This window comes from Montipora capricornis, chromosome 3 (genome assembly GCF_036669925.1).
Source record: "Montipora capricornis isolate CH-2021 chromosome 3, ASM3666992v2, whole genome shotgun sequence".
Lineage (NCBI taxonomy): Eukaryota > Metazoa > Cnidaria > Anthozoa > Scleractinia > Acroporidae > Montipora > Montipora capricornis.
The window spans coordinates 32025329-32051648 of NC_090885.1; the positions used below are offsets into that span (position 1 = coordinate 32025329).

Below are 26320 nucleotides of genomic sequence, written 5' to 3' on the forward strand. Positions count from 1 at the left end.
TCATTTCCGGTCTCGGACACATTTCTTTAGAACATATTTCCCTGTTGACCTGTCACGTGGTTTAATGGTTATCGCGATTGCCTCTGAAGGAAGAGATACCGAGTTCGGATCCCACTCAGACCTCCTTCTACGAGGTAGAGAAATCTGAGGCATGCGCAGCCAGAGCGCGACTAGTAAAAAAAAAAGGTTGAAAGCCCAAAAAAGGAGTTAAATCCTATACTTAGTTCATCGAACAAAGAAATAAATGTCAAAGACCTTTACAAGAGTGTTGCATTTCATATTTCTCGCCTGCACTCACTGAATGACTCTTGGTCATGTCTAGTTTATGACTCACCTTTTATTTGAGAAACGTTCGGCTTACAGATCACGCCTAAATCTTGAACATACTCATAACGGCGAAGTAGAGGTTGTGTAGAAGAAACGCAATCCATTACATTTGTTTCATCACCCAAGCAACGAATTCTACTAGCATCAAACCACTGAGGAATGATATCCACTCCACTACTCGACCATCTTGTCCAAAGAATACGGTCGTTGAAACCAAGTTGCCTACATATCACCAATCCTGTTTCAGACGAGATTGGTGATATCCAGGGGAAGGAAATTGATCCCCAAACCCCTTGTATTCCAATCTCCACTCTGCCAGCATGAGACACTGAAGAACCACGCAATCTCAATTTGTAACCTAGGTGATGTTATAAACATAATTAATGCATAATTTGTATTAAAGAATACAAGCTATTCTGAATAGAGCTCAAATAAGACCCCATGTGATCAAACCCCTGGGCTGCTGAAGAAACCTGCAATCCAATTTTTAGCATTAATGTCTCAGGTGCGGAAGAATGGAATAAGTCGTTGAGATGTACTATTCTAGAAAAGCATGCAGATTTGGGGGTTATTTTAAAATATGTTTCCTGTATTTTTTCCTACTTTACACAAGTGAGATAAAGGTTAACATTTAATAGAAAGCTTAAAGCTTCGACCACTGTGAAGCAGACAGTGATGTCTGGACCCAATTCTCATTGTTCCTGCAAGTAATTTAAACTCTATAAAACACCCTTGATGGCGGACAATCTACTAAAAGTAATACGTGTTTTATTAGAGACACTTGACCGTATGCCCATTTTCTTGCCATTTCTTATGCACGTACTTGAATAAAAACCCAATACGGCAGCTTCATAGCAGCAAAAGTTGTGCACTTGCGAAGGGGAGGTCAGGAAAAGAGTTCACTGACAAAAAGAACTCCGCCACTACAGTTAGCGTTTTTAAAAATTGTGCAAAGATGTTTCTTCAAATTCCGGAGCAGGATGTAAATTAGAATTCGCCAAGGAGAGAGTCATCCTCATTGCTATTCTGGCCTTTTTTCGAGATGACATTTTCTACCTCCGCACTGGGCTTGTCGCCTTGTCTTGATGATGAAGTCTGGGAATCTAATTTCGAAGCGATATGAGGGTGATGACTCAGGCTCTGGTGGGTTCGACAGTGCGGGATCGGTCGAGGATTAGAGCCCAGACGAAAGACAGTACTCTTATCTTAGCGTTAGGGAATAAACATCGGAGTCATCATCTGATCTTAAAAATATATATATAATTACAGAATTTGAAATCATTCAAGACAATTAAGCGAACCTGGGGGACACGAGGCATACAACATAATCGGTTGCACTAAGAAAGCTGAGAGGAAACGCTGGAACTGAGGACACCAATAGTGCACCCGAAAAGAAAACTTAGGATAGGGAATTACACCTTTAGAACTCCAGTATGAATGAAAAGGGAAACTGAGAGACCCTCGCGGCTAAGGCAATGAGAGACGCCAATCTGAAGCCAGCTGACTTTGCCAGCGGCAGCTACATGTACTTGGTTTGTTCTCAGCTGAGGCTTAAAAGTAAACCCTTTACTTCGAAGGATAAGGTATGATACACATGGAATGGAGAATAATATGTGTAGAAGGCAGTTTTGTGTGTTTTCGAGAACTGGACTAGGCTTGGTATAGTACCGACTACCCTGTTGAGGATTATTCCTTCATGTGGTTCTACTCTGGTTCTAGCTCTTGACTGATGCCAGTCTTGAACTGTTTGACAACAAGACGCAACTGCAACTGCAACTGCATCTTACTTCATTTAACAGCCAATCATCACCTTTTTTTTCTAAGCTAAGTTAATGAAATACAATCACTGAAGATAAAGTAAAATCGTGGTAAAGATGGTATTTGGAAACCAAACTGTCAACACACCAGAATTTGCGTTAACTCAAACAGTTGAATAAAATTGGAAAAAGAATCCTCCATCTGTTGACTTGGACTTTTCCATTTCCATGTTATGTCGCTTCTAAACTTAGTAATATTTTTGGTATCATTTTGTTCTGTTGTTTTCTTATCAAACGAATCGTTTAATTTCCAATTCCTGGGGTCAAGCTGCTCAACCACACTTGACCAAATTGTTACTACTTCAAATCATGCTGTTTCTCTTCTTATATCTTCTCCAATCGTTATGTCCTATTTTGAGACTTGTCCACTTTAATGTAAGACATGTTTAATAACTCTGCTCCTCAAAATACTTCTAGGTTATTTAAACGGTAAAGTTGGATTCATCCCTTGAAAAGTAGGTCTTCTTCTTCTGGTAATTTTATATTCAATATTCCTGACTTCACCAACAACATCATTCAGTCACATGTTTTGGCGCCAAAGGTTGTAATTTTCTGCCAACCCAAGTACGCCAACTGCCAAAAAAGCAATTTGAAAAGAAACCACGAAAGATGACTTTTGCTATTTTTCATACCGAGGAAAACCACCCACCCTCCTCTTAAGGATGGCAAAATATCTAGGGTACCCTGGGGTGCCTGTGAACCCTCCCCCACTTTTGTTAAAGCATTTACCCTCCTCCTGCTGGAACGTACTTCATCTATGCAGCTATTTTGTAGACCTGTCCCTACCCCGCACTCACTGTTCATCCGAAAAATTATCACTTTCACTAAAAAACAGAGTGAATGTTGCCATCACAAACCGGTAAGTACCCTGGGTGTTAGAGAATGTCATGTCCCCCTCCTTAGTTACCTGTAACTCGGTGTAATTCGTAATAATAATAATTATTATTTTATGGTAGCTGCTCACTGCTTCCTTTGTTTTCTCTGTTCGTCTATTGCTTTTGTTTCGTGCAAAATGACTAAATTCATATATTCTCTTTGCTTGATACGTTCTTTTCACTCCCTTATTTACACCTTTTAGTTATTATCAAGTAACTCTGTGAAAATGACGAGTGATTTATGGTGAAAAAAGCCTCGAATAGCTCTGCTACTTTCGGGTACGGTTGCGCAGAATTATTACTGTAATGTATTCAAAAATTAATCAATTAAATGTTGTTGGGGCAGTGCCCAAATTTGAGATTGCTTATTAGATCTGAAAAAAAAGGCTGGTATGGTATTCCACCAAAAATCTCTAACCTGTGCATGACAGCACTACATTATGGATTCGATGGTGAGAAAAACACAAAAAGATCTTTAAGATTACGATGGGTGCCATTCAAGGCTTCACTGACATCTCGGGCTTTCTTTTACGACTCGTCTGGCGTCAAAGTAGACAGCAAGGCATACTGTAAAAGATGATGGAACCATGCTGAGGCTGAAGTTTTCATCAAAACTCAAGGACCTCAACCTCGCCGACGACTTGGCTTTCATTCCGTCAACAAAATAGCAAAAATGAAAGGCTACAGAACTGCAGATAACGCAGAAAGAAGAGGTTTTGCCTTGGGTCAGGGGTATCTGCCGACTGTTTTCGAGCTGGCTGGCTAAATAAAATCTCGAGTGGGAGCTGGCTGGGCTTTGGCTCTAACCGCGTATGGCTCACTGGGATATGAAAAAAATTCTTCCTGGATGACTGACAAAGCTCAGATTTTTTGTCCTGGCTGACTTTTAAACTACCTTACATAATGCATAAGCTCCACTCTTAGCTTGTTATACTTATCTACTGTTTTTGTCTTTTTTCGAAGAACTACTTATTCCGGAACGGCCCCTATATACATTGTAAGTTTTCTCATTTGCGAATAAGAAGGTATTGAGCATTTCGGTTGGAAAGGCGTTGTTGTGCTGAAATGTTTCACAAAGGGGTGAGTTAAACTGTCTTTCATCTAGAGACAAGGAACAGTGAAAATTATACCATATATTAATTAATCATTAGTTAGTCATTAATAACTGGCATGACAATTTACTTTTGCCCAGAGATGTTTCAGTTACGGTCTGTAATTAAAGGGAAACTATCGTTGTTAAGGGAGGGGGGACGGGGGGAGGCGTAAGCTCATTATTTACTGGAAAACGAAATTTTCCAATAACTTACGCTGGCTGGGAATGGTCTCAGCATGATAGATCCCGCTGGCTGGCGGCCACAAAGCGATACCTTTTCCTGGCTGGGAAAAGGCATCAAAATAACTGATGCTGGCTGGCGATCTCGGAAAATAATCTATTGCTAGCTGCAGTGGATATTTTTTTTCAAGAGTTTAGCTCTTATTAACCGAGCAGGAGGTCTGTATGTTGAACGCACTGCGGTCTTTACACACGCCCGTGGTCAAGATTCTCCCATACAGACTGACGCTCGGTTAATAAGATGTTTATTATATGGCAAACAAGAACAATTTAATTCCTTTAATGTAACTGCTTTGTACTAACTGACATTTTGCTTGCTAACGGCGTTGAGCTGAACTTAATTCTGTCAAAGCTAAGTTTGCTCGTCATCCTCTCTTTTGTCATCATGCTGTTTGGCAATTCCATAAATAAATATTGGTAGAAGAAAATACTCGATATTTTTGCATTTTAGTTTGCATCTTTTCACCACAAAACATTACCGGTCTAGATGCCGGTCTAGATGGGAAAATTAAATCTAGTTACTGAGTTTGAAACTCTGAGACCAAGTAAAAGTGAAGACAATTTAAAATTTCTCCTCAGAAAAGTTATTTTAAGTTATAAAGAACTGCAAAACTTGGACTGAGTTCTAAAAACAACGGACGGAGAAAAATAATGTATAATGTTAACTTAAGGTGATTCTTTTTCAGACAAAAATGTGTCCATGACTATGGCTATATGTAACGAACTCTTTTGAATTCACGTTGTAGACCGATTTATTGCTATTTCCTTTAATGAAAGGTTCACTGGCGATTTTTGCATGTGTGACGAACGTTTTGTTTGTTGGTGGAGAACTGCAGTTGAGAGCGAGATAGATGTTTCTTTGTTGCGTTACAGCTTTCATTTTGTTCGTGTCCATGGCCCACAAATGCGGCTAGTATTCCACTTAAAATTCGAAGCATTTTTCTCTGATAGGTAGTTTTTGACTAAACTTGACGACTTGCTGGCATCCAAAATGGTTTCCTGCTTAGTTCTCGAGTCTCGTAGCTCTTCATCGAAACTATCAGTGTCTTGATCAGTCAGCGGTGTTTTGTTGTTTAGATCTTAATTTTTGCTAAGCTTTCGACCTCAAAGTTAACTCCAAAGCTTAAGCTTTGACATGGCTCAAACACCTGAAATAGACTTGAAATGTAAGTGCGTACTAAATTTCTGCAGGGATAAGATCACAGTCCACGATGGAAACGTTGAGTGTGATACCGTTCAATATATACCGAGCACCTCTGTGTTCTCAGTGATTGGCAGTATTCCCAATGGTTTGGTAAGATGTATATTATGGTAGGAACAAATCATTAAAGACTCTTTCGCTCAGCAGAGATAGGTATCGATACGCGTGATGCATTCCCTACAAACAATCCTTAATAAATGAAGATAATCAACAATTTTTCCATGGGAACGCGTAGCATATGAGACGGTTATTAAATTTTGGACAGTCTTCATTTTACAAAATGATCGGAAATTGTCTCAATTTTCCAAAAGGCTAGAGGAATCAGTTTCCATATTTGTCATGCGCTATACGAGCTGACAAGCAAAAATGACTGAGCGAATCAGAAAGCTAGAAATGTAATATCCGAGATTGAACATTCAATAACAAATAATCGTCTGTGAAGGATTACACTGCCAAGTTAATAAACTGTGAAGTTATTTTTAGCATTCCAATGATTTAAAAATTATTTTAGTATTCACGATGGAGACCAAAAGAGAGTGATATACCCTTCTTTTAACTCAATGGACAGCTGTTACTTTACGGCTTCAACTTTATGATACACTTCCTTGATTTCTAAATTAAACTGTTATATTTACCTGTATCAGCCGTTTCATTTGTGCAGGAAACACTCATGCAGGTAACATCTGTAGAAGAATGGAACTCTAGACCACACTGGTTTAAGGATGTTTCGCTGCCGTTACAGCGTAAGTTTGTAAACCAAGGTGGAACAGCATTGTCAGAGCAAAAGACGCCATACCCTGACGATACGACCGCCGCATATCCAAGCTGCCTACAGACCACAATCATGGCGGCCGTCTTGCTGGAACTCGAACTCCAGCGCCAAGGATATATGGATCCCCATTTCCCATAAAAATGGACTTCGACTCGCCCCATGTTTGGTAAGTGGGATCCTTTAAGCCGTAACTTCAACTCTGAGGAGAGACAAGAAGAAAAAAACAAACAAACAAAGAAAACAATAACGCTTGTACCCAAATTTGGCAGTGTGTGTGAAACTATGCTTGTCTGTTAGCATTGATTCGACTGTGCTTATGAATGCTGAGCTTACTGTATCGAACCCATCCGATAACCTGGCTTCACCTTAGTGAAATGGCACTGTGTTTCTTAAGTAGATACGTAGGTAGCTGTGAGGGATCCAAGGTAGTTCGGGTTGTTCCAGAAATCACTCAGAAGTTTTCAAGTTTGTGCCAATTACCAAACTAAAATTAACTTAAAGAAACAAGAGAAAACGTCTCATCTCATCATTCTATCAATCACAGACTACCCGTCCAAGCATTTTGGAATCGAATTATACAGTCAAACCTCTATTAAGCGGTCACCCTCTATTAGGCGGTCACCTATCAATTTCCCGAAGTTTACTTCCCATATTTACTGTAAATTTGACCTCTATTAAACAGTCACCTCTATTACGCGGGCGCGGTCACCCTTTGGATTTTCCAAATGACTAATTTTATGGTAAATCACCTATATTCAACGGTCACCCTTGTTACCAGATAACAGTCAATAAAAGGCATAATTTTGGACAGGAAGATATGCGAAGTGTGTCCAGTTTCTTTCGCAGCTCATCAAACGCAACCTAAGCATTGTCTGTGTAAAAATACACGTCTCTGTGGTGGTTAAACCGGCGCAAATGTCAAATTCCTCTTTTATCAGTTTCCGTTTCAGCCAACCACAAAAAAATTATCACCTTCAAACTGATACTCGTAAGGCACCTCAAGGCCAAAGCCACCACCTCTGTTTACTCGTTTCCCTTTGACTATGACCTTTCCTATGTTCGCAGGCCTCTTTAGAAACTTGGTCAACCATAAAGCCATTAATCGTGGGACATGACCAATAACTTCGAATTCGTCCGTTACGTTATGTGGATGAAGTTCAACTGTTTGTCCTGTTTCCACGTGATCAGTAATCTTCCTTACGACTGCTGCTACAGTTGAATCGTTTACATTGTTAGGCTCGCGCATGACTCTGTAAACGTCTCCTGATCGTGGTTCCCACTCAGTCATATACTCATAATAACCTCTAATAAAAGAGTTTACCTTTAGAATTTCCAAGGACATCTGTGCCTTTCAGCGTACTTTTGATTTGCCTGATGTATCTCTTGAGAATTTTTACACGTGCACAGAGCGGAATCATACTTAATTAAGTGGCACTCGTTATCACTTGCACTATGATAGACCGAGCCAATAAGAATTAAGCGGCATGTTCCTAACGACGCTGAGATAAGCAGAAGACAATTTCATCCAGTCACTACTTGAATGCTACGGAGCTTGCGATGTAAACTAAAAGTGAAGGAAAGGATGTCTTCTGTGGGACTTTGTCGTACCTGCAAAGCCGAAACCAAATATATTTGTTTAATTTGTCAAGCGCCCGTGCGCAACACACCAGATTGTTCCGTGTTTCTTCCCGAGGAAACTCTCCACTGGAAATCTAGTCATTCCGTATCCGCCTGTTTGTTGTGCAATACCAACATCAAGGAGAAGGCAAATTGCGACTCAGAGCCGCAAGATGTAGCAATGACCACACAACAGTCCAGCAGCGCCCAAAGTGACGAAGAAGCAAGAAAAAGAGCACTGCACATTTCAATCTCAAAGGAAACAGGAGAAAGAAAATGTCTGAGTTTACAACAGAGAGTTGAGATGATAAACGACGCAAAGAGTCACCCCACAGAAGGATAGCGCAAAGTCGATGAAAAATTTGGCATCGGTAGAACACAGGCACAAAAAAGCCTGAAAGACAGAAAGGCAACCCTCGCTCAATACAAAAGTAACATGCAATCGAGTAAGAAGAGGTTCCTTTCAGCAAAGTACTAGGATTTTAAAGAAACTTTGTGGGAGTGGTATACTGTCTGCAAGGAATCCAACATCCCTGTTGATGGTACAATGCTGCAGGAGGAAGCTTTGCTTATTGCAGAAAAGTTAGGAACAACTGGCTTTATGGCTTCAAATGGCTGGTTGCAATGTTTTAAGCGGCAGTACAGTCTGCAAAGAATGGCAACAGCAGGTGAAGACGGAGACGTAAGCAAAGAAACTGTAGAAAGTTGGAACGAGCGCGTTAGGGAAGTTACACGAGGATGGAACCCAGAGGATGTATGGAATATGGACGAGACCAGAAGCTTTTGGAAAGTTTTGAGTTGATCGGCGCATACGTTATCCAACATCACAATCAATTTTCTTCCAAAAAACAACAGCAAAGACGCAGCCACTCGATGCTAGCATCATCGCAAACTGGAAGGTCAAAATAATATAAGAAGAGACTTATAAGATATGTTTGCTCTAAGGTAGACAGAGTAAAGAACGCAAGCGAAATTGTGAAGTCCATCAACCTTTCTATGGCACACGAATGGGGAAAACATGCCTGGAATGAAGTGTTGCCGGATACAATTGTTAAATGCTTTAAAAAAATCAAATTGTATCCCCAGGAAATGGAAGAGGAGGACGATAAATTTGAAGGCAAGGACGAGTTACCAGCCCTGGAAGAGCTCATCGACAAGGTTGGCTCTTCCTGGGATGCTGGGCGTTTATATCTGCAGAAGAAAGCATTGATGTATGAATGGGATTCGTAGAAGACTCCAACTCAAACTGGAGAAAAGATCTACGAGAGCAAATCCTCGATGAAGACGACATTTTGTCTGTTTCGTCAAATAAAAGAGACACTGAGACGGACTCAAACAACCTACAATTAAGACCGTATCAAATGCAGAGGGGCTAGCTGAACAACTTAAAGACTTTGGACACTTTCATGGTCATGAAGAACTCAAGTCAGTGACTTGCTCCACCAAATAAAGCTTCGTAAACCCAAATCACAGATCCGACGACTATAACTGAATTTTTCCTTCACGTTGAATAAGACGTCGTATTCAACATAAGGAGAAAATTCAGTTACGGTCGTCATCAGCAATTTCGAAATTATTGATGATGTGCTGAATGGACAGGAAAGATGCTTCCTTTACGGACAATATTACTGAAAAAATAGTTCGTGTTGCTTGGAGTCCTCAGAACATGCAAATACAGTTATCGCATTTCGCGTTACTGTTGTTGTGAACAATAAAATGTAAATTAGTTGATCGGTATGAAGGGAACCTCTGTTTGAGGATATGCGCATAAAACAGAAACTGTACGAAAGTTTGAGATTTTGCTACGGCTTTTCGGGACCTTCGAGAAATGGGTCCCCGGTCAATTTCTGCCACATTACGGGTTTGATTTTAGGAAACTTCTATTAAGCGGTCACTTGGCTATTTCCCGAGGGTGACCGCTTAATATACGTTTGACTGTATCAGCCTCTGGCCTCGCGTTCTCGTGTTTCATTTAAAATGTCGAAAAATCGTTGGGCTGGGCCCTACCAATTACGCGTCTCACCGTCTTATTAAAAATTAACACGTCAAAAATGCGTCCAGAAACTTCCGAAACACCTCTCTGATTGGCCAGAGAGGTATTTTGTCTCGGAAACCACGCATCTTTGCTTCTGATTGGTTGTCTCTAGCCATAAAGATCTTCCAAAACACCAGCAAAGCTATATCAAGGCCTGCTTCCCCTTGACAGTCGAAAATGAATGAAGGAATAATTGCCACATGCCTGCGGCTTAAGGTGAACCATTCTGTCAGAAGCAGGACTTCTCTCCTCATGATGGTTTAGTCTTCGCAAGTATGAATTCCTTGCCAGGTTCAGACAAACTCCGATTCCTGGGGAATGCTTGGAAACCAACTGAGCATTTAGAATTTTTAACTTTTAAAGGAAAGCAATGTTACACAACACAATCAGAAAAGCTCAGTTCAGTTTGTAGATGATACAGCTTCCATTTCCAGTTACATTCTTCCTCCCGGTGGCAAGAAAAAATGATTGTTGCTACTCAGCGGCTATTTATAAAATCTTCACTCGATCTACTGAATCTCTATGGTATTATTGCGTCGCATTTATGAATTACACGTACATTATTCGCAAGCTGTTTTCTTTATTAAAAAGACAAAAAAAAAATTTATCAAAAAAAGAAAACAACAAATTAACTCTAAGCCTACTGTTGGCCTCAAACGACTGAATGGGAATGGTGTGACGCGTAACGCAGCGGAACTTCCGAAAGTACTAAATTATCTCTTTTCAATAGTTGGCCAAAAGCTAGAGGCAAATGTACGTGATGCTAACTGTCGCTATACAGAATACTTAGCAAATGCTAATTTTCCCAGTTCCTTTTCTCTGAACCAGTTATTCCCCCTGATATTGAATTAGAAATCGCGCTTCTACCAGCAGGAGGAGGAGGCGAAGGCGGAGGCGGAGGAGGCAGCGTGGTCCAGTGGGAGTAGGCCACTGAGTTTGCATGCGGTTGCTCCGGGTTCAAATACCGTTCTAACCTCTGGTTTGGATTTGTTTATGGTTGTCCCGGATTTAACTCTACCACGCTTTGTAAATAGCCAACTGGTTTCCTCCTGCCATTTGGGGTTCTTAATCATGTTTCTGTGAAGTTTGAATTGTTTCTTTTAGATTGCTAAAAATGGAGTGCCTGTGATCTGGCTTGATATAGCTAAGTGCACTTCCACTGTAAAACAAAGCATAAAACAGGGTCCCAAAGGAGGGCGGTCCCGGGAGCCCTGGATTTTTTTGCTGTGGAGCCCGGAGCCCGGAGCCCGATCATTTCTCCGCCTGGAGCCCTGATCGTTTCTAGCTGTGGAGCCCGGAGCCCTGTAACTTTTGCTATGGAGCCCGGAGCCCAAATATTAAAATCCAATCATTTTTAGTACTCAGCCCTCACTGCTTTTGTATGCCTACTGCTAGTAAATGGTATCAGGAGAGGACAAAGTGCAACAGACGATAGAAACATGCATTCTTTTTGCCATTTGTCTGAAGTCAAGTTGGTTACCTTTGTATTTAATTTTACGGTTTTTAGAAAAAAATATCATCTAAATAAATCAGTTTTTTTACTCCAAACACTTACCCAGACTCTCACACTGGATTAAACCGTCAGCTACATATTGCACTCCTTGAAACGTACAGGTTAAACAGTTGCTAACTTGCTCTCAAGGAAATATAACGTTCTGCAGGAAAAGGTCTTCTCTATCACCACATACAGGACGCTTTCGATATTGCCAATCATAGTTGTATGTGGACGAGTGTTGTATATTGACCAATTATGGCCTACAGGTAGCTCACGGCGAGTTCTCTCTGTAGCTCAGTGCTTAGGTTCGACTCCCGTCTGGGACTCAAATGTTTGTTCATTGTCCAACGCGTGTGACAAACTGAATAACATCTTTCATACCATCTTTTATGTCCAATCTTTTATGTTCCTATCAACAGTTACTTTCCGTGTCTCGGTCGTGGAATTAAGAGAATTAAGACAAGCAAGAATAAAAAGTCATTACTTTTTATTTGAAATTTATCAGCTAATTTTCATTGTAAGGTAGTATGTTTCTTTGCAGCAAATTTGAATGCTAAATGCTTTGGCTACCTCATTTAAACCGTGGTTTATGGCCAAATAATTCTTGAACTCGGAAAGGGATGTCGCAGTTCCATCACGTTTTAACATAAAGCTCCAGCGGTGGCAGGCCTTTTCCGTTCCAAGTTTGTATAAGCACGCTGTTGCATGAAGCAAATTTTCTTTCAGTTCTCGAGATGTGCTCATTTGAACTTCCTCTGCCTGTCATGTCGACATAACAGGATTCGAAGCGCTGTAATTCTAAAACTCGCTGAAAACTGGAGGTTAGAGAGAAAACACATAAAAGACCTTTAGATGCACGTTTATGGCTAACCGCAAACCTAGGTTTGAGGTTTGCAGTTTGGAGTTAGAAGTCGTGATAGTTCGTGCATTTAGATTTAACTAAATAAGTATAAAGCTGCGGAGGCCGCCATATTGAATTTTCTCGATGCTCAGCGTTGATGTTTCAGTCAACGAAATACATGTAAATAAAACCACTGCTCTTTTGATTCTTTAGTTCACATGAAATGAAAGATAAAAAGTTGCTTTCTATATCTGCCCCGTTCATACGTGGGATAACATAACTTCCACATAGAGAGCTGAGGTAAATTACTAACATGAAAACCTACCTTCCGCTGTTGAAAACGTCAAAACTTACCCTCGAACGTGACGGCAAACGCTAGTCACGTGACTTCCAGCAGTTTGAGGTTAGCCGTCAACGTGGATCTAAAGGTCTCTATAGTTTACAGAAAACGCGACAGCAAGCGCAAACGGATGACACAACTGACAGGCTGCTGGCAACGAGCTAAGTCAGCAAACGACAGCAAGAATGACCACGTGACCATTGTTTTCCAGCCATTAATCAGATTAATTACGTTTTCGGTTTATCCTTGTAAAGAAAGACAAAAGAAAGATGGAAAAACGTCGAATTTTAAATTCCGTTTATTCCCTGATTTCATTTTGGGTGAAAATTGGGACTACAGTCTACTAGTCAACAGTGGAGCCCGGAGCCTTAAAGTACCTGCTATGGAGCCCTGGAGCCCCGATTTTTTAGGCCCGGAGCCCTAGAGCCCTAAACCCCTTTGGGACCCTGCTAAAACAAAGCATACGAAGCATACCCGCAAACAAGGCTTTTCACGTTTTAAAATGTGCAAAGAACATACTCTCTTCACCCTTAGCTGAGCTTATCAATCTCTCTGGTCAAACTGGAAAATATCCTTCAAAGGTAAAACATGCAAAAATTATCCCAGTATACAAAGACGACGATGAGACTGACCCTAGCAACTACCGTCATATTTCGCTACTCTTCGTCTTCAATAGAATATTTGAAAAAAAAAAACACGTATAACCGATTGAAATGATACATCGAAGATAATGAACTTTTATATAAAGCTCAGTATGGCTTTAAAGAGAAGTTCTCCATTCAGCATGCAATTTTGGCCATAGTGAATTCGATACAAACAAATATGGATGAGAAAATGTTAACATGCATGTGGCGGTTTTCTCGATTTTAAAAAAGCGTTCGATAATGTTAATCACACTATTTTTCGAGAATATATTGCACCATTAATATGGCATCAGAGGAAATGAGTATGAATGGTTCTCGTCGTATTTGGCTAACCCAACGCAAACACTTGACGCATATTGACAATGATCATAATTATCCAAGAAGAACCCAGTAACGGGAGTTCCACAGGGGTCTGTCTTAGGCCCCTTACTTTTTTTGATCTATAATAATGATAATTATCTCTTATAATGAAGTACGATCGTCCGGGTGAGTGTAGACCTGAGAAGGTCGACTGTTTGACAAGGACTGAGAGGAAGTCATCTTTACTCAAGTGATTTGTCTAACGTCAGTAGATACAATAGGACGGACGATCGTACTTTGCTTAAATATGATATGACTCCTGACTTCAAACCAGTTACGTTAATTATCTCTGTAGTACTAAATTTAGCTTGGCTTTTATCTATTTGCTGACGGTACAAACATGTTATATGCTGATAAAGACTTGAAATCCCTGAAAACCGTAGTTAATAGTGATCTAAAATATGCTTGTGAGTGGCGTAATTCTAATAAACTAACCATGAACGCTAAGAAACTAAATTTCGTCGTCTTAAGGCCAAGACAAAAAAGAATTAATAACCGGTACGATTTCTTTTTTTTTATCAAGAAAAAAATACAATTGAACTTAGCTGTGGGTTTGCGTGGTCATCTCTAATTCCCGCTGGCATAACATGTGGAGAGATCTAAGGTCTTTCACTTTGATGGCATGGCTATCCTCTGTGTGTCGAAGATAGACGACAGAACTTTTCACCCAGCATCTTGAATTTTTTTTGCTTCCGCAAGAAGCTCCTGGACATTCGGCGTAAGGTGGTCTAGCACCATGGAATTCGATAACTCCGCCGCATCTCCGAGGCCTACATCTTTTGGGTGACATGACTTCTTCTCGTATTAGTTGCCTCACAAATCTGCATGCGTGAGGGCACTTGGTGGGCTATGTCGATATCATTAATCGAGAGGATACAGCCCATAGCTTGAAAAATGCGAACACAGAGTTTCGTCGTGTCTATAGTAGGCTCTTTCGAACCTGTCTCAGCAATCTCGGGCATGCTGACCAGTTTAACATTAAAGCTGTAACTGTGTTGGACCAGATTATCAATTTCAATAGCCATTTCGTCGACTCGAGCGCTAAGTAAGTTAAGTCGTTCACCAAGTGCCTTTAGGTCCTTCTTGGCTACTACGTGAAGACCTTTTAGATCTTCAAACTCGGCTCCAACAAATTCCAGAGATTTTTCCATTTCAGGATGTGGTTTATGGCCGCCGTACGAAGATTCATGAGACTTTAACGCGGGTACAATCCGTCCAAATTCATTCTTCAAGCTTTCTATTTCTTTCTTTAGAGACTCTTTCTCTTCTTGAAGGAATTTAACATCAGAATTTGACTTTTGAGTCATTATCACTCGTAAAGCAGAGCTCAATAAAGCACGTCTGCACAGTACCAGAACATGCGCATCGATTTTAACGCGGTTTCGAAGTCATGAAACCGTGTCGTTCGTGTAACCGCTGCCTAAAACTCAACAGAACTCCGGTTTTTGTCTATTGAAATTTTTAAAAATATACCAGTGGTTTTCAGTGTTTCACAGACATCCAGAGTTACGATGAATTCACGAAAAACTTCTTTTTGTGATGGAAATCGCGTTGATATAGAAGAGAGAGTCACTGAACAATGTTTCCTTGTTTGTAAAGCCACATCGCGCAGAATTCTATTGTCTTCCGTGACATTTACTTGCAGTGCGAAATATGTGACAAGTCCGGCATAAAGAAACACGCATTCAGCACTGGTGGGATATGATTGGTCAACTGATTTAGCTTTGGGAATACTAGAGTCCCTTCGCCGAATTCTGCAACTGTCAATCAAAAGTTAAGATGAGCAGAATAAATTTTCAAGGTGCGGAAAGTGAACAATAACTCTAAAGATTAAAGAGCGGACTGTTCGCTTCATTGAAAGTGACATGGCAAACAATTCTTTTTGTTGATATGAGTTGATTTGGTTCAACAGACCATCAGAATAGAAGTATTTTAGAGAAAAGCGTGGAAAGTTTTAGTTACGCGGGCTTAATGCTTGCTTATTCCTCATGCCTTATCCGCTACCCGCTACCCAGAAAAATCTTGAAATAAACCAGCGCAATGTGTAAATATCCGATCGATGCTATTTTTTTTTTGAAAAACTGACCTGTAGAGAGAGTTCACGAAGTATTTTTCCGTTCACTGCCGGTTGTCTACACAGCCTCATCAAAGAAAAAGCCTCTTCCATTTTATCTTTTGTCCGTGATTTGCTAGTGTCCCAGTGGGAACGTCTTTTGTTTGCTGAAACTAATTATTCAATTTTCGATCTGTTCGAATGGAATAAAATATACAAAAGGATCAGTAACACGTAAACCCATTCAGTTGCTTAAAACTACCTTCAACACAACAATGTTGAAACGAGCGAGACATTGACCGCCATTTTCACAGCTATTACTGATTTCATGATTAAATGATGCGAAACATTGCCATTGTTCATAGAGGCGGAGCTTAGAGTCATTAATATGCACCCGCGAGGTTCACAATGAATCAATTCAACTCCCAAAGGCCCTTAGGACGGCGAGGAATCAAAGAGAGAAAATGTATGTTTCAGAAATGCTGGATTTGATACTACTTCTAGACATTGTATTCACTTTATATGATGCATGAGCTCTTTATACTTTTTAAGAAAACATATCCATATGCACCCCAACGTGTTTTGATCTTAATTTATAAGATATTAAGCCTCAAAGTTATCATACAGCTATTTCCCATACTCAAGTTTACCCAAAATTGGTGAAGTTGAACACCAAATTGATACAGGTTAACGAGATGGTACCGAGTCAAAAATGGTTGTTATTTTATCATGAGAATTTCTTCTTTAAAAGCCATATGCAACCCTTTCCATATTTTATATAGTTAAGCTGTAACAGAGTAAAACGCAGGGGACCCTTCCCTGTTGCGGCCATTTTTCTTTATTGTCTCATGTCATTTGTCGTCTCGGCCTTTCAAATTTAGCGTCAATGCACCCGTGAATATCCCAGATGTGTCATACAATTCTGCGCGATGATCCAGGGTTACAATTAAATTCACGAAAAAAATCGCTTTACATCTCGTGTTAATAAGTCTATTTTTCTACTATGACTTCCAAAACAGAGTGGAGTTAGTACTCTACTGTGCAAGGTGGAGTAGGAAAGACAGGGCGGCAACTTGGCCATTGAAAGAGGTACTTGCTAATAAGGCAAACCTGAGGGAAGTAAAAACTACCCGAGTCAAGTGACAATGGCCTAGCCTTTCTGGGAAAGAAACCTGAGGGGTTCCAGAAGATGTTGACATTTTCAGAAATCAGGTTGCTCCATTAAGAGAAGTAAGGTGTAAAAAGATGCATGTTATTTGACTTTGCCTTTGTTTTCTCAGAGTTTAACCAATTTTAACAAAGAACACAACAATTGCTTCATTAAAATTAGAAAAGTTACAAATGTATCATTTCTTCATTTTGTTTGTTTGCATGTACAGCTGTTAGGTGTATGGCGGAGTATATCGAAGACCATTTGCAGATGTAGCGATGGTGGATAATTTTGAAGGAGTGTTATCAGGTAGCATTGCTGTTGTCAACCAAGATGGAAACTACGGGCCTCCCCATCTAGCAGAAGTAAAACAGGTTGACGGTACCTCCTTTACTGCACGGTCGCTACAAGGCAAAATGGGTGCATTGGCGTGGATATTCACCCAGATTTCAACGTAAAGTATCATATACTTTGATACTGAATTTGATGAAAGGAAAGGAAAGGAAAGGAACTTTATTTAAGTGTCTAGTCGTTCTAGCGCTGGAGCGCTAATTGGGGACACTGTAAACTGAAATGAACAATGAAAGTAAATCAAGTCAAAATGTTGGTTTTTGAGGAGAGGGGAAACCGGAGTACCCGGAGAAAACCTCTCGATGCAGAGTATAGAACCAACAAACTCAACCCACATATGACGCCGAGTCTGGGAATCGAACCCGGGCCACATTGGTGGGAGGCGAGTGCTCTCACCACTGCGCCACCCCTGCACCCCTATGAAAATGGAAAACTGAAAAAACAAGCAGCACAGTAGTTGAGAAGAAGACAAAAGAAGTTACGAAAAAGTTAGCTGTAGATCAGATTATGTTATTATTATTCATGACGTCATATTTCTTAACAACAACTGTGGATGTCGTAAAAAGCTAAAGTATGCAATCATATTTTTCAAGTCTGTATGGAAATTTCCGTATTGAAAAATGCTGAAGTATGCAATGATTTGATCCAGGTCTGTTCATGGAAAGTTCCATAGATGTGGTAAAAGCTTAAGTATGGGACCACTCTATCCGTGCTTCTTCATTGGAATTTCAATAGATCTACCATATTTTTTAACATAGGTTAATTATGATATATTTTCATCCAGGTCTGTTCATGGAAACTTCCATGGATCTGTTAGTGATTTGGTAAAAAGCTGAAGTATGGGATCACATTTTATAGATCTGCTAGTGATGTGGAAAAAAGGTTAAAGTATGTGATGGATCACATTTTATCCAGGTCTGCAGGTTCATGGAAATTTCTACGGATCTGCTAGCGGTTTTGTAAATAGTTGAAGTAGCCAGGGATTATTTTATCCATAACTGTTCATGGAACTTTCTATAGATCTACTTGTGATGTGGTAAAAAGATAAAGTATGGTATGTTTTTGATCGAGGTCTGTTCATGGAAATTTCCATAATCTGCTAGTGATGTGGTAAAACGTTAAAGTAAGGCATCATTTTATCCAGGTCTGTTCATCAAAATTTCTATAGATCTGCTAGCGACGTTGTAAATAGTTAAAGTATGTGATTATTTCATCCATAACTGTTCATGGACATTTCTATAGATCTGCTGGTAAAAAAGCTAAAGTATGGGATCATTTTATCTAGGTCTGTTAAAGAACCATCCATAGTTGTTAAAAAGAATAGTAGGTAAACCGTCATTTGCGTTCATAACATATAAGTTGACAGTATTGTATAATGATTTGTGAGTACTTGTGATCTTCAACTGATAGCCACGACTCCATGAAGCACGTGTATTTAAGTTTGCCTTATCCCGTAGTGTCCAAAATTGAAAGTAAGATCCGTATATCATCCAACGTTCTTGACATTGGCCAAAAAACCTATTTTAGATTACTTGGCTTACCAAAATGGCCTTACTTCAGAAAATACCAACTTAAAAAAAATTACGTGTTCTCTTTTAGCTGGGTCAATAGCCTCTATTACTAGCTCTGAGTTAGTTGCCCACTTGGTCAACAGTTGAACGCCGCTGTCGTCATAATAACTGACATCTCTTGTTGAAGCTTCAAAGTTGAGTCCACTCTATCGGCTCCTGTCAGGCAATCACCGATATACATATTATGTAAATTTTCTTCTACTGCATACGAGGACATTTCTTTGTATTTTTTTACATGAATATAGACTGTTGCAATAACAAGGAAAGGACTCGCGTTCACACCGAAAGCCAATCTCTGCATTCTGTACACCTTTGGAGCTTCATTGGGCTGTAAATCTCTCCACAGCTAGTGGTGAACATCTCTATCCTCTGGTGCTATTTCGACTTGCAGAAACATGATTCATTTCATATATACCATTTCATCATTGACATCTTTTGTGTGTCTGCTATGAGACCAATTTTGTGTGTTCCAAATCGAATCAGTACAGATACAAGGTTTGGTTGTAAAGCAGGACCAGGAAGAACGCAATCGTTAAGGGGAGCATCACCTCCTTCTCGTGCGGAAGCATCAAATACGATTCTGCATTTTGCCGTCCTTTTGTCATCACGAAGCACAGCATGATGCGGTAAGTACCGCACAGTCCCATTGTCATCACTCTGATCAGCCACTTCCTCTGCAAAACCTTTTTACTACATATTCCTTGATCGTTGTTTTGTAAGCCTCAGCTCTCACAGGGTCTTGCCTTAACCTTCTTTCAACACTTTCGAGGAGTCTCAAAGCTTGTGCATAATTACTTTCTAGCCTTGGAGGGTCCCTTTGCCATGGCAGTCGTACCTCATAGTTACGTCCCTCAAAGTTTAATCCTGTATTAAAGTCAGCAACAGCACGTTCTTCCTCTTGTGACATAACAAGGTTCTCGGTTTCCGCAATACCGATTGATTCCAGGTCCCATAATCTTTTCAATGTTTCGTTGACTCGACTTCTTTATATAAGTGTCAGCTTGGATGCACTGTGCTTTGATTGGCGGTTTACTTGTCCAGTGACAATCCAGCCGAGACAAGATTCCACAGCAACAAGTGACTCACTGGAACCACCTCTCTTACAGACCCCAGTCACAAACGAGTAGTAGTGGTCTGCACCAATAAGAACATCTACTTGAACTGAACCTCAAGTATAACAATCTGCAAGAGTTAAGCCTTGAAGATGTTCTTATGAAAGACCAACTGTACTGACCCGAGGGGATTGCAAGTTTTGGGAATAGAAAGGGCCTCCATCTCCACCCTTGAAGCTCCCTTCATTGGTGAAAGGGCAAATTTCACTCTTTGTAACCTCTTCGCTTCGCTTTTGTGACACGTAATAACTCTGAGGGACCTTGCAGGTCAAGGACCTCCGCAATGTTCTATCGTATATACGAACGTTGACTTCCTGAATCTAGAAAAACACGGACTATCATTTCTTGACCGTTAACAATTAACCTGGCCAATACTGTTTGCAGGAGTGTTTCTCTCATAGGTAATGCAGGTTTAGTTGAGGCCAATCCACTTAAACTAGTGTTGCTTACGTGCCGAGGTGTAGCAACTGACTGCTGCCCATGCAATAACCTGTGATGTCGGTGACCACAATTCGCTACAGAACAAGTAGGATGGCGACAAACAGTTTGTTTTCTTGCACTAGTTTCCATCTGTTATCAAGTGATTTTTCATTTAACACTGGGCAGTTTTGTGACTCATGATCTGTCTTGGAGGGCGTGTTTCACAAAATAGCAGAAGAAGAGTATAAATCTCATTCTCACCACCCATTTTGGGAAATGAAGACTTTCTTCGGTTTTCAGAACTGTGATTGTCTGGGATGCTGTTCATACTTGAACCTCTTTCTCTGGCTTCTTTGGATACAACTTGCCGTTTAAGTCATTTAAAGAACAATTCAAAGCCTATCTCATCTTCCTGAGTGTCTGCAAGTTTCAAATCCCGTTTTTATAATCACTGAGGAGGTAACTTAGTCAAAAAGGGGTAACAAAGTACATTCATGGCTCATTGGATCTTCTTCAAGAGCCTCTAAAGCTCTAGTTTTGTTCATAAAGTTATAATCATAGAGATCTCTGAGGGAGGACGCATTAACAACAGACTTAGCGTCCATCTTGATGACAGATTTCACTAGAAATGAGATGATCATACGTTTTTTTCCATACCTGTGTTTAAGGCATTCAACAGCTGCTTGATAATTTGCTCCAGTTACTTCAAATACGTCTATTGCTTTCAAGGCATTACCAGTTAGAACTGAGCGTAGATACGTAAACTTCTGAACATTGGGTAAGTCAACATTGTTATGCCCTGCAGCTTCAAACTGATCCCAGAAAGTTTTGGGTTTTGGTAAATACATCGCCATTAAACTTAATTCAGATTTGAAGATACTCGACTGTCACTGTATGCAAGATCCTTCGAGGAGAGATCTTCCATATCGCAATCTTTAGTTAGGAATTCATGAGCAGCATCCACAGCTTTATCTACATCACTCTAAAATTTCCTCCTGAATCATATCCTCTGCCACAAGCGCGCTTAATTCATTTCTCACTTGAAGATAATTCTCACGGTACACAGCTCAACTGTACTTTGATTTTGTTGCTTGCATTTTGACTTAGATGCAAAATATCCTGAATCAACGCATCCATATCCATTTGCAAGGCTCTGGCTTTATGTCTAATTGAACGAACCTCCTGAATTTCAACTTCACTTTTCACTTGAAGAGATTAATTCGAAGCCTCGGCAAAATTCGAACCTTCCTTTAATTCTGGTGCAATAACATCTGATTTTGAATCGTGCTGAGCGTTCACTAACCTTTCCACTGAGACGCTTCTCTTTCCAGTAGTCGGCAATCCCCTTTTGCCAAGCGTTTCACGAATTTGATGGACTGTGAATTTAGATAAGTCTTACAGTTTTTCTCGAGGAACTGGTGGCCTTCTTAACACCCACGTGGTTGCAACTGTTGACCTTGCGAAAAATTAAAATATACTGCTGAAATATCTCCTTGTACCCGGCTGTAAACGACCATGTTAAGAATTACGACGAGACACTGAAGCGCAACGCAACTTTAATCCACTGGACTCGGCTACACATCTATTTACAAAGGGGATGTATAGGAGTGAAATGCTACGACGTACAAAAACCTTCGATAACAAGAGCGGGAACAACAACGAAAAAGTCACATGACACTCTGAGTCCTACAAACCTAGGTGGGGTTAGCATAATTATTCGAAGGTCCAGTCTCTCAGGATTCTTTTTCATTCTTCCAGAGCGAGTACGGGTTGTAACAACCACAATCAGACTCGCTAATTTTATGGACCGCTCCACTTTAGTTATCATGCCCATTTCTTCTATTCTGTCCAGTTAAGCTTTCACTTTGTCCCTTTTTTTAAAGGGTTAGGATTAAAAATTCGCCTTGGCAGGTGGACTACAGGAGTGTAACCAGTGTTTCTAGAGTTAAGTCGTGAGTAGTGGTCGTTCAGGATTTTCTCCTTAAATTGATGGCAAACAGTACAGAAACATATACTGGTGCACGTGGAGCGAAAAAAAAAACAGACTCATTCATCACGAAATGGTCTATTTTCCACGATTGACAGGGCTTTCCAAAAATATTACTTAACCTTTCTCAACTGTGAGATCTGTGAGAACTTTAGGCCGGTCTTTCATATACCGGGCTGTCATCCTCTTCCCAACCTCTTCCCAACGAGCCTGATCACACACGACTGGAAAGGGAGCTTATGCACGATAGCTTCCTCACGGCCGCAAAAGGTACTACGCATTGACACGAAAAACTAAAAACTCCAACTATGCAACAGTGAACAGTGATCACTCTTACAAGTTGAGTATAATGAGCTTATACAGTCTTCTAAGTTAATATACCTGGAGATACAGTCAAAAGTCTCAGAAAGAAAAAACGAGGTCTTGAAAACTCAATTAGGAAAGCTGTGGTCTGAATTTAAGAATCTGGAGTCTTCGCTCGCTGCAAGAGAAACGATTGCTGCGATTCAGGCCAATGGCGGCGTGGATGGCGAAATTGTAAGGAGCCTTGAGTTCCTCAGCAGTGAATATGATGACATGATTGCCTTTCGAAATGATGCTAAAAGGCAACTCCAACTTCTTAATGAGAGATTGTCAAATCTTGTTAAACAAGTGGATGAGATTGCTGAAGCTATCGACGCCATTGAACGATACAGTTATCAGTACAATGTCAAAATTGATGGGAAACCCGAAGTTCATTCCGGCGAGTCAGAAACAGGAACGTCCAACCTTTGTGTTAGGTTATTTCGTACAATGGGAGCGGAAATTTCCCTACAAGATATCGATATCGCCCATCGTACTCCATCCAGAAGCGCCACTTCAGGCCCCAAACCGATTATTTGCAAGTTTTCGCGTAGACGTACTGAGGAGAATGTCATGAATAGTCGTCATGACTAGTCGTAATGAATTGAACAAGCTTACTCAAAACTCCGTTGGATTACCAGAAGAACAGTCCTTATCTGATGCCAAAATGTATGATCATTTAACTCCTAAGACGCAGTGGCAAAACTGGCGGAGGAACGAGTCTTTATTTACAGAATAGCCTTGAGTACAAAATTCGTTCAGATTGTAAATATTCTGATCCCGATGTTTTCGAATCATCGTTTCTTGAAATTTGTGTTTCCCGTGGGACAAACATTATTAATAGTAGGTTCTCTCTATCGCCCCCCTTGTTGCAATGTCGCGGCTTTCTTAGAAAAGTTTACTGAAATTCTTATAAAAATTTCTAAAGTGACAAATATTGTTATCTTGCTGACTATTTTAACCTTGATCTGCTACATAGTTAATGCATGGAGATGGTTATGAAACTGGACAAGTTCCTTTGTTTCATGTTTTTGTCCGTATTTTTGGCCTTGACCCTGCACAAAAGACGCCTTTTTTCGAGAAGAAAACCAATCAAATCCTTCGATTAAATTATGCGCAACTAATTTGCGAACCCGTGCGGAGCGAAAACAAAAGATTGTGCAGGGTCACGGTCAATTCAACATCGATTGCAACAACATTGTTCTCGCTTTTGAAAGTTCCAAGGTTTCATAACCAGTCCCTCGATTAACTATGATCTGCTACGGTATGCTGACCATGAATCCACCCAATAATTTTTATTTTATTGATTGTTTGTTTTCTCATATGTTTCTTACTTTGATAAGTAGGCCGACACGTATATCTGCATATTCGGCCACGTTAACAGATAACATATTCACAAATCACGTTGAAGCTGAATTTTTTCGGGCATTGTTATCAATGACATCTCTGATCACCTACTAGTTTTTGCTTACGTTTCTGGGAATTCTGGTAATGATATTCATAAAAGATCTGAAGGAACGTATGGGCGAAATTTTTCTGCGGATAATTTAAACAATTTTCGTGACCACCTGTCTCAGGTCAACTGGCCCGCACTCTTCGTTGACAATGACCCAAATATTTCTTATAACAATTTTTTGAACGAATATTCTCGGCTCTATGACAATTGTTTTCCTATGAAAACTCTAAAATCGAAACATAGTAGAAGTTTAGCACCATGGATGACTAAGGCCTTACTAGTATCTGTAAAAACAAGAAAAATAAGTTATGTAAAGAATTCATAAAATCTCCAAATTCAGCTCGTAAGGCGCAGTTTAAGTTCTACAGAAATAAATTAAATCATGTCATCAAAATTGCTAAACGCCAATACTATGATCAGAAGTTCATCTCGGCAAAGAAAGACTTAAAGGAGAGCTGGAAACTGATAAATGAAATTATCAATAAACGTAAAATCAGGTCAACTTTTCCTTCATCTTTTCGGTCTGCCGATACGGTTATTAGTAACCCCGTTAATATTGCAAATGAATTTTGCCATTACTTTACTAGTGTAGGACCAAACTTGGCCAGGAAAATACCAGCAGAGGATACTCCTTTCTACTCTTTTATGAAGTGAATGCATAAATGAATCGCTTATTCTGAAAGCAACAACTCTTGAAGAACTGACTAGTATCTGTACAACGTTTAAAGTCAGGCAAAGCTAGAGGATACGACATAAAACAACACAAATGAATGCACAAAAATAAGGGCTGGCATAATTACATATGGCTAGCTGAATAACTCATCACTTAAACAACACAGGGTTGGGCGAATACAGGGTCGGGTTACGATGCAGGAATCAATCATCCCCCAGCAGACCCAGAGCCTTTAGAATGGCGCCACGATAACTCCGGTAAAGGAAATACTACCCTGGTGGATTAAAATGTACGCCATCCCTCAAGTACAAGTCCTTATAGGGACTGTTTAATTCCACATGAGACCAGGAAAAAACATTAGGCAAATCATCCAGCACAACGCAAACATACTGATTTAAAACTGATGCGTTATGAAAAAAGGACAGAGCATGCGGCACGGAAATGCCACGTGGGATGACACCACAAACGCCGATCGCGCGAACAGAAAATGTCCCGTGAAGCAAACGCACAAAGTCCTCGATATTAGAGCCAACAATCTCGGGAGGGGTATGAGGGAGATTGTTAGTACCTATTTCCAAGATAACGATATCTGGAGCAAGGTCTCTGACCACGTGAAGATCATTTTCTCGAAGCGTTTGGATAGTGCGGCCGCTGACGCCATGCAAGGAAACAGACGCGGTACCACCAAGGTTAAAATCGCTAGCCGCACAGGGATCGAAACCCGAGTCTAAATCGCGCTTAAGGCACCTAACAAAAGAATGGCCTAAAATAAGCGCTTTCAGAACAACCTCTGCCATAAAGATAGCTTACCTTTAGGCTATGTAAGAACGATGTGTCATCCAGCGAGGAAAAGCAAGAATGAATGAGTGTGTGACTGTTTGGTAGCCTGGCCAAAAGTCATCACAAGTGGGGGGGCTCAATACATTGAGGCAACAAAACCCCTTGTCCAGGCCCCGCACGTGACCTATGCTATTACATAACAAAAAGTGTTGCATAACAAGTTTAAGCGCGTGCATTCAATGTTACACCGTAGAAATTAATTGAATTCCTCGGGAAGAAAGACATAAAAATTCTATTCGCATAGCAAATAATCTCTTTCTATGGACATAGTAAAAAATACCATTGGACTTATCTTGGAACCTCTAATGAATATCATAAATTTGTCTCTCTCTAAAGGAATATTCCCAGATAAATTAAAAATTGCCAAAGTAATCCCTGTGTATAAAGCTGATCATCCTGATCTATTTACTAACTACAGGCCAATTTCTTTGCTTCCAAATTTTGTAAATTTCTTGAGAAAGTGATGCATAATCGTTTGTCAGAGTTTGCGGAGTCTCTCAATCTTTTCTATCATCAACTCCAGTTTGGATTTTGAAAGAAGCACTTACCTATCTTATAAACAAAATTGCAACGTCTATGGACCAAAATGAAATTACGGCCGGTATATTCCTTGACCTCTCTAAGGCTTTTGATACGTTAGATCACCAAATCTTATTTCGGAAACTTGAATACTATGGCATACGCGGTTCAGCACTGCAGTGGATCAAA

At 40.2% G+C, this 26320-nt stretch overlaps 1 protein-coding gene across 1 annotated transcript in view; it reads right to left on the reverse strand.

Moving 5' to 3' along the window:
• The window catches only part of LOC138040106 (neurotrypsin-like), a 30438-nt gene continuing 4118 nt past the window's right edge, over positions 1-26320 (reverse strand). Inside the window, exons 2-4 of the mRNA XM_068885893.1 lie at positions 6189-6524; positions 335-685; positions 1-170 (exon numbers count right to left, since the gene is read on the reverse strand). Coding sequence (XP_068741994.1) covers positions 1-170; positions 335-685; positions 6189-6524 — 857 coding nt within the window. The remainder of the gene's footprint in view (positions 171-334; positions 686-6188; positions 6525-26320) is intronic.